The sequence below is a fragment of the Rhinatrema bivittatum genome, chromosome 1, assembly GCF_901001135.1.
Source record: "Rhinatrema bivittatum chromosome 1, aRhiBiv1.1, whole genome shotgun sequence".
NCBI classification, from domain to species: domain Eukaryota; kingdom Metazoa; phylum Chordata; class Amphibia; order Gymnophiona; family Rhinatrematidae; genus Rhinatrema; species Rhinatrema bivittatum.
Genome location: NC_042615.1, coordinates 278,646,977 through 278,665,710, shown reverse-complemented (window position 1 = coordinate 278,665,710; position 18,734 = coordinate 278,646,977). Strand labels below are relative to the sequence as shown.

At 48.7% G+C, this 18,734-nt stretch overlaps 1 protein-coding gene across 4 annotated transcripts in view; it reads left to right on the top strand.

The window, feature by feature from the left end:
• Positions 1–18,734, top strand: part of LOC115087901 (programmed cell death protein 4-like) — a 54,383-nt gene that overhangs the window by 10,979 nt on the left and 24,670 nt on the right. For all 4 annotated transcript variants that reach the window (XM_029595641.1, XM_029595635.1, XM_029595627.1 and 1 more), the window contains exons 3-7: positions 3,440–3,537; positions 4,890–5,003; positions 10,908–11,129; positions 11,563–11,660; positions 12,346–12,460. In XM_029595641.1, the coding sequence (XP_029451501.1) occupies positions 3,440–3,537; positions 4,890–5,003; positions 10,908–11,129; positions 11,563–11,660; positions 12,346–12,460 (647 nt within the window). The remainder of the gene's footprint in view (positions 1–3,439; positions 3,538–4,889; positions 5,004–10,907; positions 11,130–11,562; positions 11,661–12,345; positions 12,461–18,734) is intronic.

Sequence of the window (18,734 nt, the reverse complement as noted above, 5' to 3'; positions counted from 1 at the left end):
CCACGGTATGGGACTACCTCCAAGTCCTCGGTCTCATGACATCGACCCTAGAAGTCGTCCCATGGGCAAGAACATAAGAAATTCCCATGCTGGGTCAGACCAAGGGTCCATCAAGCCCAGCATCCTGTTTCCAACGGAGGCCAAAACCAGGCCACAAGAACCTGGCAATTACCCAAACACTAAGAAGAACGTATGCTACTGATGCAATTAATAGCAGTGGCTATTCCCTAAGTATAATTGATTAATAGCCATTAATGGACTTCTCCTCCAAGAACTTATCCAAACCTTTTTTGAACCCAGCTACACTAACTGCACTAACCACATCCTCTGGCAACAAATTCCAGAGCTTTATTGTGCGTTGAGTGAAAAATAATTTTCTCCGATTAGTCTTAAATGTGCTACTTGCTAACTTCATGGAATGCCCCCTAGTCCTTCTATTATTCGAAAGTGTAAATAACCGAGTCACATCTACTCGTTCAAGACCTCTCATGATCTTAAAGACCTCTATCATATCCCCCCTCAGCCGTCTCTTCTCCAAGCTGAACAGCCCTAACCTCTTCAGCCTTTCCTCATAGGGGAGCTGTTCCATCCCCTTTATCATTTTGGTTGCCCTTCTCTGTACCTTCTCCATCGCAACTATATCTTTTTTGAGATGCGGCGACTAGAATTGTACACTGTATTCACGGTGCGGTCTCACCATGGAGCGATACAGAGGCATTATGACATTTTCCGTTCTATTAACCATTCCCTTCCTAATAATTCCTAATATTCTATTTGCTTTTTTTGACTAATGCAGCACACTGAGCCGATGATTTTAAAGTATTATCCACTATGATGCCTAGATCTTTTTCCTGGGTGGTAGTTCCTAATATGGAACCTAACATCGTGTAACTACAGCAAGGGTTATTTTTCCCTATATGCAACACCTTGCACTTGTCCACATTAAATTTCATCTGCCATTTGGATGCCCAATCTTCCAGTCTTGCAAGGTCCTCCTGTAATGTATCACAGTCTGCTTGTGATTTAACTACTCTGAATAATTTTGTATCATCCGCAAATTTGATAACCTCACTCGTCGTATTCCTTTCCAGATCATTTATATTTATATTTATATTTATATATGTTGTTTTTTCTTACTGTTTTATGTAAAACGCAATTGCGGATTTTGTTCTATGTACACCGACGTGATATCTCTGATGAGCGGCGGTATATAAAAACCAATAAATAAATAAATAAATATATTGAAAAGCACCGGTCCAAGTACAGATCCCTGAGGCACTCCACTGTTTACCCTTTTCCACTGAGAAAATTGACCATTTAATCCTACTCTCTGTTTCCTGTCTTTTAACCAGTTTTTAATCCACGAAAGGACATCGTGTCTTATCCCATGACTTTTTAGTTTTCGTAGAAGCCTTTCATGAGGGACTTTGAATTTTCAGAAGGCGTTTAACAAATACACCACATCTACCGGTTCACCTTTATCCACATGTTTATTAACCCCTTCAAAAAAATGAAGCAGATTTGTTAGGCAAGACTTCCCTTGGGTAAATCCATATTGACTGTGTCCCATTAAATCATGTCTTTCTATATGCTCTACGATTTTGATCTTGAGAATAGTTTCCACTATTTTTCCTGGCACTGAAATCAGGCTCACTGGTCTATAGTTACCTGGATCGCCCCTGGAGCCTTTTTTAAATATTGGGGTTACATTGGCCACCCTCCAGTCTTCAGGTACAATGGATGATTTTAATGATAGGTTACAATTTTAACTAATAGATCAGAAATTTCATTTTTTAGTTCCTTCAGAACCCTAGGGTGCATACCATCCGGTCCAGGTGATTGCTACTCTTTAGTAGCCCACATGCGACCACTACAATGTTCCCTACTGTCACAATGGAATCCGATGTCCCAGGACTACACCGTTTGCCACCAGCTACCGGCAGAGGTATGGACCATCTGAACAAGGGAGTAAGGCTATCCCCACTGACCTGGGTCTTGCTTACCACGGATGCGAGCCTACGAGGGTGGGGAGCCCACTGCCAGAAACTGACAGCCCAGGGGCAATGGGACAAGGAAAAGTCAGGATGGAACATCAACCTACTAGAAGCCCGGGCAGTCTGGAAGAAGCAGAAAGAAACCAAGCCCAAGTGTGATGAAGTTCAGAGAGACTGCAGGGCAACGGAACATGGGGCATTTTGTTACTTACCTTCAGGCCGATACAGTAAAATCGTGGGAGAGTGGGCGAGCGCCTGATACAGAGTTTTAATTTATTAAAATTAGGGCCGGCGTCCCTAGCGCCTCTTTTTTGACAGGAGCGGTGGCTGTCAGCGGGTTGATAGCCGACGTTCAATTTTGCCGGCGTCTGTTCTCGAGCCTGCTGACAGCCACGGATTCAGAAACCGGACGCCGGCAAAATTGAGCTTCCGGTTTTCGAGCCGCGGGCCTATTTCAATTTTTTTTCTTTTTTTTTTACTTTTTTTTTTAAACTTTCGGGACCTCCGACTTAATATCGCCATGATATTAAGTCGGAGGGTGCACAGAAAAGCAGTTTTTACTGCTTTTCTGTGCACTTTCCTGGTGCCTGGAGAAATTAGCGCCTACCTTTTGGGTAGGCGCTAATTTCTGAAAGTAAAATGTGCGGCTTGGCTGCACATTTTACTTTCTGTATCACGCGGGAATACCTAATAGGCCCATCAACATGCATTTGCATGTTGCGGGCGCTATTAGGTTCGGGGGGTTGGATGCGCGTTTTGGACGCGCTAAGGGGTAAAGCTAGCGAGTCCAAAACGCGCGTCCAGTCGCGGTTTAACAGTGCGCTCCACTGGCCTGCTTGTTTGTAGCTTGTGAAAGGGCAGCGCATTCACAAGTGAAGGCGGTAACAGGCCCACTCTGAAACACTGACGCAAAAGTGGCCATGTTAAAGACAAGTCCGGCTTAATCTATTGAGATCACAGCCGGGCGGTTTGGTGGAAGGATTGGCAATAAAATCTTAAGCCTGAGTCCCATTGCTCTTTTGAGTTGTAAGTCAGGGCAGATAGTGGAAGGAGGAGATCCTGATGCCTTTTAATTGCCTCATTTTGTGGTGTTGCCCACATTTAATCCTGTACTACTTTATGGATTTTTTTTTTTAATTGAAAAAATAACCCAACTCACTTCTTTTCTCCTCTTCCTGAACACAACTCTCTTTGGCTTCCCCCTCCACTATTCAGGCTTCCCATACATTTCTCTCTTTGTATGTGCTTGCTTTGTTCTGCCCAGGTCTGGAATTTTGTCTCCCCCCAGTGGCCCGCTCCAGGGATTACAGTTCAGACTGACTGAGTCATGAGATGTGGTGACATCAGTACTGAACTGCAGTGTCTCGCAGTTCACAGGGAGATTCCAGCCATCCTCTCTCTATAAATTGGAGAAATAACTTTTTTGTCTTTGACTTCTCCCATAGGTGGCGCTGGAGGAAAGGGGGTGTGGGGCGCCCCAGGAGTGGTGTATGGATACCAGGAGCCTGATGCCCGAGATCCCAATTATGATGAGTTTGCACAGGTATGATGGCACTGAGAGAAAGCTGCTTTACAGCAGGTGTGACCTGAGGATTTTGACTTGGCACTGTAAATAAAACAAACCCACTTGACGCCCCAAAATGTGTAGTAGGGAGTAGTGCCATGCCAGCTGTTATCCTTAGTGCACGAGATCCTCGAGGGCTTCCTATAATTTCTTAGCCCTGTTAAACCATTTAACATTCTTTTAGTATAGTTGTGTTTAAAAAAAAAAAGGTTTGGATAAGTTCCTGGAGGAAAAGTCTATTAACAATTATTAAGGAGAGTTGCAGAAATCCATTGCTTATTCTTGGGATAAACAGCTTGGAATCTATTTACCTCTCGAGATCCTGCCAGGTACTTGTGACTTGATTTGGCCACTATTAGAAACAGGATCCTGGGTTTGAAGGATCCTTGGTCTGACCAGTATGGCAAGCCTTCTGTTCTGGTTATTTAACATGATGGATACATTTGTGGTGTTTTGTCTTTAGAACTGGGAAGTGTAACTGAGAAAAGTAGTTTTATGTGCACACCTGTACACCCGTGGTCTTTTTTTTTAATCTGCCCCCTTAAAGCATCCTATAACATTAAGAATCTGGTAATTAGGCACTGGTGAAACTAAGCATCTGGAATCTACTTTCAGCTGAAAGTAGATTACTGAACACCAGGCAAAATCCTTTAACATGCCAAATTGTAATTGGAGCAACTGTAATCAGGGCCAAAAAGATGAGAAAAATATATTGTGCATCGCTTTGGTGTTCAAATTTAATAGCTGCAGAACTAGTAGTGTGTGTTTTGTTTCTTTGTTGTTGGGGTTGGTTTTTTTTTGTGTGTGTGTTTTGTTGTTGTTGTTTTTTTGTGGGGGTGGGGTGTGGCTACATTTTATGGTTTTGTCTCAGCATTTCCTCTTGGTCAATTAGAACTGGCTTGTACTAGGTGCGGTGCCATGAGTTTTTGTTCATAGCAGACTGGCATTTTCTCGCACTTTCTAACCACCTCCTCCCCGTTTTAGCTCGGCCATTGCAGCAACAATCCTTGGACAGAGGCCACAGATTGTGGCTTCTCCCAGAACCCGCTGCACGTGGCCCCCCGAGTCTGACTTGATGTCCCTGTTGTGTGATGGCTGTGAACATTTGGAATGAAGCCCAAGTCTTCCCCCACTGCAGAGCGGAGCACTGCAGCGGAGTCACTGGGCCAGTCCCAGAAATAGCGGTTTGATTCTCTTTATTCTTATGCAAAATGGTGCCTTTCCTGTAGAAAGTAAAAAAGTGACACCAGCTGGCAGAAGGCAGGCTCTGCACAGTGCTGGGAGCAGAGAGGCCTTCTTTAATGAGTACTTTTATTTCTGTTTGCCCTCAGGGTGACACAGTGTATCAGAAGGTTGTTCCTGAGCTTGACGAGAAGGATCTGGAAAAAAATGTCCATCCCATGGTGCTGGAGTACTTTGAGCATGGGGACACCAGTGAGGTCATCGTGAGTATCTGTGTTTTCAGTGCACCTCAGCCGGGAAGAGGCATGAGGTTAGCTTTGATTATGACTACAGGAATGTAAGAATTTGAGTGGATTGTTTTTCAGTTGTTTGGAGATGCAGATTCATGCTTTAGATCTCAGGCAAGAGTGATCTAGCTGGTCAATATTTTGGTTCAGATGGGGGGAGAATAACATTTGCAGATATATTTATTTAGCGTGTAGCCAGATGGACTCAGATGGACCCAGTGGTTATTGTGCTCTTCTGCTAGCAGATGGGAGACGGAGTCAGATTTCAAAGCTAACGTCACTCTAGATATACCCCTGCAGTGACCTCAGCTCTTCGGTATCTCTCCGTCTCCTAGCAGATGTGGACACTATCCCACACACTAGAATACAGCAAAGAAGAAACAAAATTTACCTTGAAGAAGATCGAGCCGTGCTCTCCTGTGGTGACAGGTAAGCATTCCGCCCCAGCTGAGAATTCCTGAGGTGATCTCCGATATCCCTCAGAGGTGTGCCTTGGTCCAGTAGCCGGTTTCCGGCGTGGACTTAGCCCCCAGTGTGGCTGAAAGGCAGCGGGTGCAGAAACGAGTGCAGCGGTGAAGGTAATTCCCTCCCCCCCCCGCAGCTGGAGACCGTCCGGCACATGATTAGTAAGCGCCGAGACCAGGTAAGAAAAAATCTTTAAATTCAGGTCTCCAGTCTCCAGAGCTCGGATTGCCATACCGAATTCTTCTCCGGCGACGTTAAAAGGGAGCACTGATCGGGTTGAGCAGCCTTGGTTGGGCTAGGCCCTGATCCGGTGCAAGGGTCCACACATGTGGAGACCCTCGGGGGGGGGGGCGCCATCTTATGCGCGGGGGTCGTCGGCGCCATCTTCCCTTCTCGACCAGCGGTACGTGCGGGGCAGGCCAGGCGGCCGATGCGCCTATGCGCGCATAGCTATGCACACAGCGGCGTGCACAACTGAGCGCACCCGTGTGCATATCTACATGCACATCCGCGTTTGCAACTGCACGCGCGCAAACACATACAGACAATGGCACCGGCGCCCAAGAAGGCCAGAAGGCACTCTCTTTGCACAGCCTGCCACATAAGAGCCGCGCAGCCTGAATTGGAGTCCTGTCTGGGTCAACATTGCGAAGAAGCCCAGGGAGAACCAAAGCCTGGTCCCTTACTGTCAGGAGATGGTTCCGGAACTACCGACGATAGCTCCCCGGATCTCAGAGATGACTTCCCCACAGGAGGGCACCTCTGGGGCCCCTACTCCGACTCCCCCTGGGATTAACATGGACCCAGAGACCTTCTCTTGCTTGGAATTTTTCCAAGGGCTGCAAGCCTTCATTCAGGCGCAAGCAGCCTCAGCTGCTCTCCAGGCTCAACCCTTGCCAGAAGCACAAGATCCTCCTGGCCCGGCTCGGATGCCTCGAGACATGCCTCGCCTAACCAAGAACTTCCCTGACAGGGACCCAGACACCTCAGATGATGAGGATGACTCCCTGGAAGAAGGAGAAATCCATCCAGGAATGGAGCCATGCTTCGCTTCTTCCACAAGGACAAATTACCAGCCCTTGTTTCCCAGACTCTGAAGACGCTGGGTATTCCTGGCACGGACCCTATGGCGGAACCAAAGAAGAACCCCCATCTTGGTGTCCCTTCGTAAGGTCTCATGCCACTTTCCAATGATGGAAGCCATCCAGGAACTGATTGACCTGGAGTGGGATGCCCTGGTGGCCAGCTTCAAAGGGGGTCAGGCCTTGGAAGCCCTATACCCTCTAGAACCAGCGACCAAGGAATGCCTGTGTTTCCCGAAAGTGGACACTAGGGTCTGTGCCGTCTCATAGCGAACAACGATTCCTGTTGAGGGAGGGGCTGCATTGAAGGATACTCAGGACAGACGATTGGAATCAATCCTTAAGCAGGTCTTTGACGCAACAGCAATGACACTGCAGATTGCTTCCTGCTGCTCGCTGGTGGCATGTTCCTGCTTGCTCCTCTCGAGAGAGGCAAATAACTCTGGAACGTATACCGGTGAGACGATGGAATCTGTAGCAGCCTTCCTGACGGACGCAAGCTCAGACCTGGTGTGCACCTCAGCCAGGGGCGTTGCATCGGTAGTGGCAGCCAGAAGACAACTATGGCTACGGAACTGGTCTGCGGATGTGACATCTAAAGCGAATCTCACAAAAATGCCCTTTAAAGGATCTCTCTTGTTCAGAATCAATTTGGAGAAGTTAGCTAGCAAATGGGGCAAATCCCCAGTGCCTCGGCTACTGGAAGATAGGAGTAAAAGATCTCAGCGTCCCTTCCCCAGAAGAACCAAGAGCAGAGGATCGCAGCGCTTTAGACCCTACAGGAACTCGCAGTTCCAGGCACCTCGTCCCTTCGGAAGGTCCCAGCCCTTTCGGAACCGACAGACCAAGAGGGGAGCAGGCCTGGGAGCAGGCTCCAGCCATGCTCCACAAAGAGAATGGGCCAACCCTTCAACAGGAAGAGGAGATAGGGGGTCGACTTGCCCTCTTCTACCAAAGATGGGTTGAGATCACGTCTGACAAATGGGTATTAAATATCATTCGAGAAGGTTACTCTCTGGAGTTCCGCAGCATCTCTCAAGACAAATTTATGATGACACCATGCCACTCCCACACCAAGAGACTGGCAGTAGAAAACACTCAGTCTGAAGGCAAACTCAGTCTGAAAACACTCAGTCCCAACAAAATACGGGGCGCTATTCCATCTATTTTATCGTTTCCAAGAAGGAACCATCATTCCGATCCATCTTGGATCTCAAGAACGTCAACTGTCATCTGCGGGTACCTCACTTCCACATGGAAACTCTTTGCTCTGTAATAATGGTAGTACAACTGGGAGAGATCCTAACCGCCCTGGACCTTTCAGAAGCCTACCTTCACATCCCAGTCCATCAGGATCACCTGTGCTTTGCGATACTGGATCAACATTACCAGTTCTGAGTGCTACCCTTCAGCCTAGCAACCGCCTCCAGAACCTTCACCAAAATCATGGTGGTCGTGGCAGCAACAAACACCGAGGGAGGAAGGGATCTTGGTACACCCTTACCTGGACGACTGGCTGATCAGGGCAAAGTCTTCGGAAGAGAGCCAGCAGGTGACCAGCAGAGTCAAGAGCCTACTGCAGGAACTCGGTTGGGTCATGAACACGGGCAAGAGTAGTCTGCAGCCCTCTCAATCACTAGAGTACCTGGGGGCCCTTTTTGACACCAAACAGAACAAAGTCTTCCTCCCTCCTCCGAGGAGAAGGAAACTGATGGAACAATTACAACGATTGATGACCAATGCACGTCCCAAGGTATGGGACTATCTTCAAGTCCTCAGCCTCATGGCATCAACCCTGGAGGTCGACCCATGGGCAAGGGCCCCTATGCGACCGCTCCAGTGCTCCTTACTGTCACGATAGAACCCACTGTCCCAGGGCTACTCGATTCGCCTCCAACTACCAGCAGAGGTACGTTCTCAGCTCCAGTGGTGGCTACAGGAAGACCACCTAAGCAGAGGAGTAAGCCTATCCCCACAGAACTGGACCTTACTCACCACTGATGCGAGCCTGCGAGGGTGGGGAAGCCCACTGTCAAGAGCTGATGGCCCAGGGACAATGGAACAAGGAACAGTTGGAATGGAACATAAACCGCCTGGAAGCTCGAGCAGTCAGACTAGCGTACCTGCGATTCAGCCACAGACTCCGAGGCAAAGCAATTCGAGTAATGTTGGACAACGCGACAATGGTTGCTTACATCAACCACCAGGGAGGAACCAGGAGCCAGCAGGTATCTCTTGAGATAGACCTTCTCATGGCAAGGGTGGAGATAAACCTAGAAGGGATTTCGGCCTCCCACATCGCAGGAAAAGACAATGTCTCAGCAGATTTTCTCAGCAGAGAGAGCCTGGACCCGGGGGAATAGATGCTGTTGACCACAGCCTTCCAACTGATAGTAAATCGCTGGGGCCTCCCAGCCATGGATCTACTGGCCACCCATCTCAGTGCCCAAGTCCCTAGGTTCTTCAGCCGCAGACGAGAGCCACACTCCCAAGGAATCGATGCTCTCATCCAGACTTGGCCAGAGGAATTCTTATTGTACGCCTTCCCCCCATGGCCACTACTGGGCAGGGTCATCCGCAAGATAGAACATCACAGGGGACTAGTTCTACTAGTGGCCTCGGATTGGCCAAGACGACCATGGTACCTAGACATGCAAAGACTCCTTGCGGGGAACCCTCTGTGCCTACCTCCACACAGGGACCTTCTCCGGCAGTGCCCGATTCTCCACGAAGATCCGTCTCGATTCTCTCTTAGGTCTGGCCCTTGAGAGGACTCACTTGAAGAAGCATGGTTACTCAAGGCCGGGATTGACACCCTATTCCGATCGCGCAAGTTCTCCACATCCCTGTCATACATACGGATCTGGAGAGTATTCGAAACCTGGTGTGAGGACCACAGGATACTCCCGTGGACAGCCAAGATTCCCATGATTCTGTAGTTCCTACAGGACGGTATGAAGAAGGGGTTGTCACTCAACTCCCTCAGGGCCCAAGTAGCTGCACTGGCCTGCTTCAGAGCCGAAGTGGACGGTATCCGGCTATCAACCCATCCGGATTTGTCCCACTTCCTGAAAGCGGTTAAACATTTCCGACCACCCTTAAAGTGGCTGGTGCCTCTATGGAATCTCAATCTAGTATTAAACTTCCTAGCTGGGGCTTCCTTCAGACCAACACGCGGGCTGTCACTATGCCTCTTAACATTGAAGACGGTATTCCTGGTGGCAATATGTTCAGCTCGTCGCATCTCCGAACTACAGGTACTATCCTGTCAGGAACAGATCGTTAGGTTCACGCCTGGAACCATACAACTGCACACTACCGAAAGTGGTTTCCGAGTTTCACTTGAACCAAACCATCTTCGGAAGAACATATAGACTCGGAAGATTCATGCCTACTTCGCCATCTAAATGTCGGCAGACTCCTAGTGCGGTACCTGGAAAGATCGGAACCGGTGCGCAAAACGGACTGCTTGTTCGTTCTTCACAGCAGGAAGAAACAAGGAGAAGCGGCCTCACAGGCGACCATAGCCCACTGGATCAAGGAAGTAATCAAGGCAAACTACATAGAGGCAGGGAAGCCCTTACCACTACAGGTTAAGGCTCATTCTACGAGGGCACAGGCAATTTCTTGTGCAGAAACCAAGCTACTATCGCCCACTGAGATCTGTTGGGCGGCAATGCAGTCCTCCATACACACCTTTTCCAAGTTCTACCGCCTGGATGTTCAAGCCCGAGAAGATGCAGCCTTCACAAAGGCAGTACTAAGTGGGCCACGGGCAGCCTCCCACCCTGTCCGGGAGTAGCTTTTGTACACCCCACTGGTCCTGAGTCCATCTGGCTACACGCTAGGAAATGGAGAAATTACTTACCTGATGATTTCATTTTTCCTTAGTGTAGACAGATGGACTCAGCATCCCGCCCATGGCTGCCTCAGAAAAGGAGAACCTCAGATAGAAAACTTCGAGACTAAGCAAATACGGGTAGGCCGCGGCCTACCCCTAGTTAGACACCCACAGTTTGTCCAGTGTCTGCATTAATTGGTTGAGTGCACTGGCGATCTCCAGTTTGGAAATTAGTTGAACCAGTTCAAGTTTTAATCAAGTTATTTAAGCAAAGATATATCCACAATGGCTTTTCGAAGAGCATACTGAAGAGCTGAGGTTACTGCAGGGGTATATTTAGAGTGACGTCAGCTTTGAAATCTGACTCCGTCTCCCATCTGCTAGCAGAAGAGCACAATACCCACTGGGCCTGAGTCCATCTGTCTACACTAAGGAAAACGAAATTATCAGGTAAGTAATTTCTCCATTATTGACCTCTCTCTTTTCACTCAGGCTTTGCTGAAGGAACTGAACTTGGGAGGGAAGAAATGTGAGTTTCCTTCGCTGGCCGTCTCTATCTCCTTCGAAGGGAAGGCAAGTCACCGAGAACTGACTTCCCGGCTACTCTCGGACCTCGTTGGCAAGATAATGACCTCCGAGGACATCGCTAAAGCCTTTGACAAAATGTTAAATGACCTGCCTGATCTCATCCTAGACACACCAGAGGCACCACAAGTGAGTGCGCAGTGTTGAGGAAACAAATCATTGTGGGGCGGGGAGAAATATGGCAGTGGGCTCTGGTGCAGAGCATATTCTCTTCCAGAGGGTGGACAATCAGCAAAAGATTGCGCTCCCTGCAGACATGCAGCAAGAGTGGACTGCCATCCTTTTCAATAGTTTACAGTTGAAGGAAAAGACCATCTCATTTGGAAGCATGCGGTTAAACACTTATAGGGAGCTGACCATTATCCCAAATAAGGGCTAAATTGAGAGTCTGGGGAAGTAGGCAATCATGCAATACAAGGGTGAAGTGGAACAGCCCTAGGAGGAGCATACTATTTCAGCTCCACTCTCCTAGTTAGGTATAGTGTGGGGTGGATTGGCAGTGACACAAGTTTTGCTTGTCAGGCCATGCTGTGAGCATATTGTTCTTTTCTTGTGTTCGCAGATGTTGGGTCAGTTCATTGCTAGAGCAGTAGCAGACCATGCCCTGCCTCTGGACTTTCTGGATCGCTATAAGGGCCGGGTGGACTGCGAGCATGCAAGGTGAGAGATGGAACTGACCAAGATCTGTAAGGGTAAGGGCTGAGGAGCCTCACATGGAAGGCAGGGAATAAGCGCAAATGGGCACTGCTTGTGAGATTCTTGACCGATTGTTAGGAACAGGAGAGCCTGGGCTCGACCAGGACTGGCTAAAAAAAGAACACTAAAACCAGGCGGCGAGATAGGCTTGCTGTTACTTAGACATGTGTAGACTTTGGCTTTGTTGGAACCAGCTCTGATACTGCTCTTGTGTCATCCATAAGGCTGTGTGGATGTAAGTATCGCTCTCTTTGTAGCTGATAACACTTTAGTGAAAACTTGCATAAGTGAAATAAAAGTTCTGATGCAAATTTTAAGGATTTGTTTATTTAACATTGCACGATTTTTCACATTTTTATCAACACTTTTACTTGGCACATAAATACGTCAGACTGAAATTTGTGATGCCCATAATTTCTGTTGTGTATCTTGGGAAGGGAGAGAGTAATTTCACTTGTGCCTTCTGTCGTTCATTTGGACATTATATTGTGTTACATTCTCATTTTACTGCTAGGTTGTATTATTTGTTGTCTTGCACTATTTTAACCCATTGCAACGTGCTTTGAGCCATCAACGGAAAGGCATGGACAAATAAATGAAATGTTCCTGGCAGAGCGCTGATCCCTCTGCTCTGTTTCTTCTTGTACAGAGCTGCCTTGGATCGAGCTGCTGTCCTGCTCAGCATCAAACGAGAAATAATCCGACTGGACAATGTCTGGGGCGTGGGCGGCGGCCAGAGGCCTGTGAAGCATCTCATTAAAGAGGTTAGACTTCTGAGTTATCACCCATCCCTTCTGCTCCCTCTTGCTCTTCCTATCCAACTGGCAGAAGAAAACCGCACCTGGTACAACTGGTAACTTTATTCGGCTTTAGGTAGCAGGTGAAATCCTCCTCTAGTGTGTGGTGCATGTTTGTTTGGGGTTTGTTTGTTTGTTTTCCAAACACTTATTTACTCGTCCTATCGCTGAAGATATCAGGGTGAGATGCAATCATAATATCAAACTATAACACATAAATTCATAATGAAAATACTTAGTCACAGTGATCTTAAGAACACTACCAGCAAATAAATAAATAAAAGCAATCCTTAAGAAAAATAATATTAATCACAATATTTGTTCTACAACACAATTTCCTCTGCCCCAACTTGACCTACAGCTCCAAAAATTTCCACATGATTTCCCCCCCCCCCCCCCCCCCCCCCCCCCCCTCCAATCCCCAGCCCACACTCAACTAGAGTATGCCTGGTCGCACAGCCACATTTTGACTAACTTTCTGTGCCTTTAGCTAATTTCCTTCGGCCCTTAACTCAATGGGCAGTTGGTTCCATAATGATGGACCATAGCAGACACAAGCTGCATGGTAAGCAGGTCCAGATTTTAGGCCATGTGCCTTGGGCGTCAAATTGTAAAGGTGCTCAAAAACCAGGGATTCCCCTGCCATTCCCTGTATAAACCCGGATCAGTCCAGACTCCTGGGTTTTGCCCCCCCTCCCGCCGCAGATGGAGACAGAGCAGTTTTCAAAACAAGCTCCGCCTATATATAAGATGGTGACACCTACAGTCCGGCAGTATTCCTGTCTCCAGCAGATGGGGGTGCAAAATCTACAGTCTGGTCTAAGTGCTTAGTTGTTTAGTTAGGATTAAGGATTATTCTGGTTTTTATTTTGGTTACTTGCTTAGTACAGCTTAAAAAAAAAAAATTTTGGACAAGGAATTTCCAGCAGCACTGTGGTCTGTAGCCTCCCAGGGGGTCGTGAGGTTCTGAGAGAACCATCCCCCACTGGTCAGAGGCACAGCTGCTTTATAGGGTCGAGGGCCCTACCTTATCTACTTAGCAGCTTGGGTGCAACACCGGGGAGCCTGGTTCACTCCACCCGATGGGATCAGCACCTTGGACCACTGCCGGGCAAGTTTGTTAACCTTTAAAAAAAAAAAAAAAAAAAGTTTTTTTGCTTTCGTTTTCTCCGCAGCGGCCAGCTCTCTCTCTCTCTCTCTCCCTCACTTCCTGTCTTGGCGCGGTATTTTTTTTTTCTGGTTATTTAATTTAATTTTAATTTACTTTTTCTTGTCATGGTTCAATGCCGTGTTCATCTGTTTGCCGCCAGTGCGGGTCGGCCCGTGCACATCTCTCCCGGGAGGGCCTTTGCTCGGCCTGTGTTCCGAGGGGGGAGGGATCGTCGGGAGCCACAAAACCTGTGAAAACGGAAAATTTAGCTAAAACCAAGTCTGCCCGGGTCCTGGTTGGGACTTCTGCTGCCAGTCATGCTGAGGCTGATCCGTTCCTGCTCAGCGCGAGCCATTTTAAAAATCATTCAGGGATGCAACTAGTGCAGCACTGGGGGAGGGGTTTTTACCTCCTCCTCTTTCTCCCCAGCAGGTTTTCCCAAGGGACAGGGAGCCTTTACAGCCTAATTCCCTTACAATGAAGGATAGCCCCGAGGGGGCCTCTTGACTCCTCCTCTTCCTCACAGTTTGTGTTGTTGCTTCATAAAGCTTATAAGGAGAGGAAGCTGGGGAAGCAGCAATCTGGTAAAAAGATCCCTTCTCAAGGTTCCAAGCCTTCTACTAAGAAACGGGCTAGGTCTAAGAGAGGTGCTGAGCCCACTCAGCCTAAGCGTCTCCGTCGGACAGGGGTTCCTCAGACAGCTACGGATTCTTCTAGTCAGGATACTGACCCAGATGACCCAGACCTCCAGCCTAAGCCTCCATAGGGGGGGTGGATGGGGATCCTGATGTACAGCACAATGCGCGGGGTGCATGCTGCAGAAGGGGATGACCCTAAAGTGGTTCACCTCTTTAGGAAGGAGGAGTTGGGTCCTCTTATTCCTTCTATTCTAGCTGAGCTGGGCACTGAAGGTCCTCCTGAGGAATCCAAATTAGGTGCTATGGATCCGGTGTTGCTGGGTCTGAGAGGCCCTGCTTCTTTTTTTCCCTTTCATTTCTCAGCTTCAGATTTGCTTTTCCGAGAAGGGGATATTCCAGACCTTGGATTGAAGGTGAGTAAGGCCATGGATAAGCTATATCCTCTGCCAGAGGATGCTTTAGAGCTGCTGCAAGTGCCCAAGGCAGATGCGGCAGTATCTGCAGTTACCAAAAAACCCACGATCCCTGTTACTGGGGCTACAGCACTCAAGGACCTTCAAGATAGGAAGCTGGAGTTGCAGCTTAAAAGGATTTTTGAGGTTTCAGCACTGGGAGTGCGAGGGGCTATGTGCAACAATTTCGCCTTACGAGCTGGTCTCCGCTGGGTTCAGCAGTTGCAAGCTAACATCGGTTTATCGGAGGAGGAAGCGGCTCAAGCAGGCTGTCTGGAAGCTTCGGTGGCTTACAGCGCGGATGCACTACATGATCTATTGCGGACTTCGGCCAGATCCATGGTTTCGGCTATCTCAGCTCGTAGACTCCTCTGGTTGAGAAACTGGTCGGCGGATGTCTCCTCCAAGTCACAGCTGGGGTCCCTGCCCTTCAAGGGTAAACTACTTTTCGGTAAGGACTTGGATGATATGATTCATTCTCTGGGGGGGAGAATAAGATTCATCGGTTACCAGAGGAAAGACCAAAATCCAGAGGCTCCTTTTCATCCCGGGCCAGATTCAGAGGGAATCATAAAGATTTCGCCCATCTAGAGCGCCCACAGTGCCTTTTCGGCAAGCTCCTAACAGGCAACAGAACTGGTCCCAGTACTTTCGGGGCCACCGGTTTGGCAGGCCTGGTAACTCCCAGTCGGCTTCCGGAGCTAAGTCATCACAATGAAGGGGTGCCGGTCCATTCCTCGGTGCCGACAATAGGGGGCAGATTGTCCCTGTTTTTCGAGGAATGGGCCAAAATAACATCTGACCAGTGGGTCCTCACCGTGATAAGACAAGGCTATGCTTTAAATTTTGCACGGCATCCTCTGGACCGGTTTCTCATCTCTCCCTGCGGTTACGAAATCAAGCGAAGAGCGGTGCAGGACACTTTGCAGCGACTTCTGCAATTAGGGGCCATCGTCTCGGTGCCTCCGGAGGCATGAAGGAAAGATCTTTATTCCATTTACTTCGTAGTGCCAAAAAAAAGAGGGATCCTTTCGGCCCATTCTGGATCTGAAAAGAGTAAACAGATGTCTCCGGGTTCCGTGGTTTCGCATGGAGACGCTCCGGTCAGTCATTGCCTCCGTGCACAAGGGGGAGTTTCTAGCATCCTTGGATCTCACTGAAGCGTATCTTCATATAGGCATTTGTTCAGACCACCAGAGATTTCTTCGGTTCTCTGTACTGGGTCTGCACTTTCAGTTTCGGGCTCTGCCCTTCGGTCTTGCCACAGCTCCCAGGACATTTACCAAGGTGATGATGGTAGTAGCAGCAGCCCATCTCCATAGGGAGGGGCTTCTGGTGTATCCCTTACTTGGATGACTGGCTGATTCGTGTGAAATCAGAAGCGCTTGCCTGGGAAGCTATTCAAAGAGTGCTTAATCTCCTGCAGTCGCTGGGTTGGGTGGTCAATCTCGCCAAGAGCCGACTGGAGCCCACTCAATCCTTGGAATTTTTTTTTTTGATTGACAATTTTTATTGGTCTTCACATGTAAAATATACAAACAGTGAGACACTAGACAACCAACAAGTTATCAATGCAATATTAAACACCCCCCCCCCCCCCGACTGAGAGTACTGCAATCAAGACTATATATAATCCTTGGAATATTTGGGTGCTCTATTCGACACTCAGCAGGGCAAAGTATTTCTTACCACGGATCGCAAGTCCAAGTAAGAGGTTTAATGCTCAAACACCCACCCAGAGTCAGAGATTATTTACAGGTTCTTGGTTCAATGACATCCACATTAGAGTACCCTGGGCTTTTGCTCATATGAGGCCTTTACAGTACGCTTTGCTTTCCCGATGGAATCCAGTCTCCTAGCTTTTTTATCTACCTCGTCTGCTTACGAATACAGCACGGGCCAGCCTCGATTGGTGGTTGATAGTGGACAGTCTGTCTCGGGGAGTCCCCCTAGAGATACCCGACTGGACAGTGCTCACCACAGATGCCAGTCTCTCCAGTTGGGGAGCGGTATGCCAGGGGAAGTAGGTACAGGGTTTTTGGTCTCCCAACGAATCACGGTGGTTGATCAATCATCTGGAGACAAGAGTGGTGTGGTTGGCGTTACAGGCATTCCGTCCTCTCCTCCAAGGGAGGTCAGTCAGAGTTCTTTCGGACAATGCAACCACTGTAGCATACATAAATCGTCAAGGAGGAACCAGAAGCAGAGGTCACGTGATGCTGTGAAGGGGAAGGACGCACAATTCCCTGTCTCGGCGCCCCTGCCGTGTATCTAGCCCCATCTAGCACCTCTCAGCGGCGATATCTGCTCCACACACGGCTACAAGGATCGTCTGGCAACCCTGCGGCGTTTGCCCCATTATGACCACCCGACAATTGAAGAAGGACAGGGAGAAGGATAAGGAACCAGAAGTCATCCAGTGGCAGTCGAAGCTCGACAATTAATCAGCTGGGCAGAACAGGACATGGTCACCATAGCGGCGTCTCACATTGCTGGTGTGGACAACATGCAGGCAGACTTTCTCAGCCGAAATCGCCTAGATTCCGGGGAATGGGAGTTAGCGGACGCAGTCTTTCAACTTATATGCGACACGTGGGGCATGCCCAGCATGGATCTCATGGCGACGTTTTGGAACGCCAAGGCCCCACGTTTCTACGGTCATCATAGAGAGATGGGAGCAGAGGGCATGGATGCCCTAGTCCTGCCTTGGCCTACAGAGGTTCTACTGTACGTCTTTCCACCCTGGCCATTGATCTGCAAAGTACTCAGGTGAATAGAGATCCATCCAGCGGAAGTCATCCTGGTAGCTCCAGAATGGCCGAGGCATCCATGGTTCGCGGACCTCCTCAATCTAGTGGTAAGGGGGTCCTCTACGGTTTTCAGACCTTCCAGACCTGCTACATCAAGGGCCCATTTGTTTGGAGGAAGTCGATCGCTTCTGTCTAGCGGCATGGCTTTTGAAAGGAAATTAAGTTGTAAAGGCTATTCTCCAGTTGTAGTGGCTACGCTCCTGCGATCGCGTAAGACTTCCACCAACCTCGCGTATGTTAGGGTATGGAAGATTTTTGAGTCTTGGTGTCTCGACTGTGAGGTTGCTCCTACCCAGGCCTTTGTGTCGGATATTCTGGGTTTCCTTCAGGCAGGTCTGTCCAAGGGCTTGTCGTGTAGTTTCCTCCAAGTGCAGGTGGCGGCTCTTGGTTGCTTGCGGGGCTCTGTACAAGGTGTAGCGTTAGCAGCACATCCGGATGTCGCTCGTTTCCTACAGGGAGCAAAGCACTTGCATCCTCCGCTGAGGCATCCCCGTCCGTTGTGGAGTCTGAATTTAGTTCTCACAGCTCTCTGTTCGGCACCCTTTGAGCCTTTGAAAGGTTTGTCTCTGAAGGATCTTACCTTAAAGGTAATTTTTCTGGTGGCCATTACATCAGCACATAGAGTGTCTGAACTCCAGGCCCTTTCCTGTAGAGAACCGTTTTTGCGGATTTCGGAGTTGGGGGTTTCATTATGGACAGTGCCTTCTTTTTTACCAAAAGTGGTTTCTTCTTTTCATGTCAACCAATCGATGGAGTTGCCGGCTTTCCCAGAGTTTGATCGTTTCGATCCTTTGTCTAGGGATTTGTGGAAGCTGGACGTTTGCAGAGCTTTGCTCTGATATCTAGACATTACAAATGAATTTCGGTTGTCAGACCATCTGTTTGTGCTATGGAATCAGATGGTTTCTAAGACTATTATAGCTCGCTGGCTGAAGGAAGCTATCAGCTTGGCCTATCTGCTTCGGGGTAGATATCTTCCTATTGGTCTTCGTGCTCACTCTACTCGTTCGCAAGCAGCGTCTTGGGCGGACTGCCAGATGGTTTCTCTACAGGAGATTTGCAGGGTGGCTACGTGGAAATCCTTGCATACGTTCACGAGACATTACAGACTGGATGTACAAGCACCAAGTTCCGGTGGATTTGGAGAAGGTGTGCTGCGAGCAGGCCTCTCCGGATCCCATCCTAGGTAAG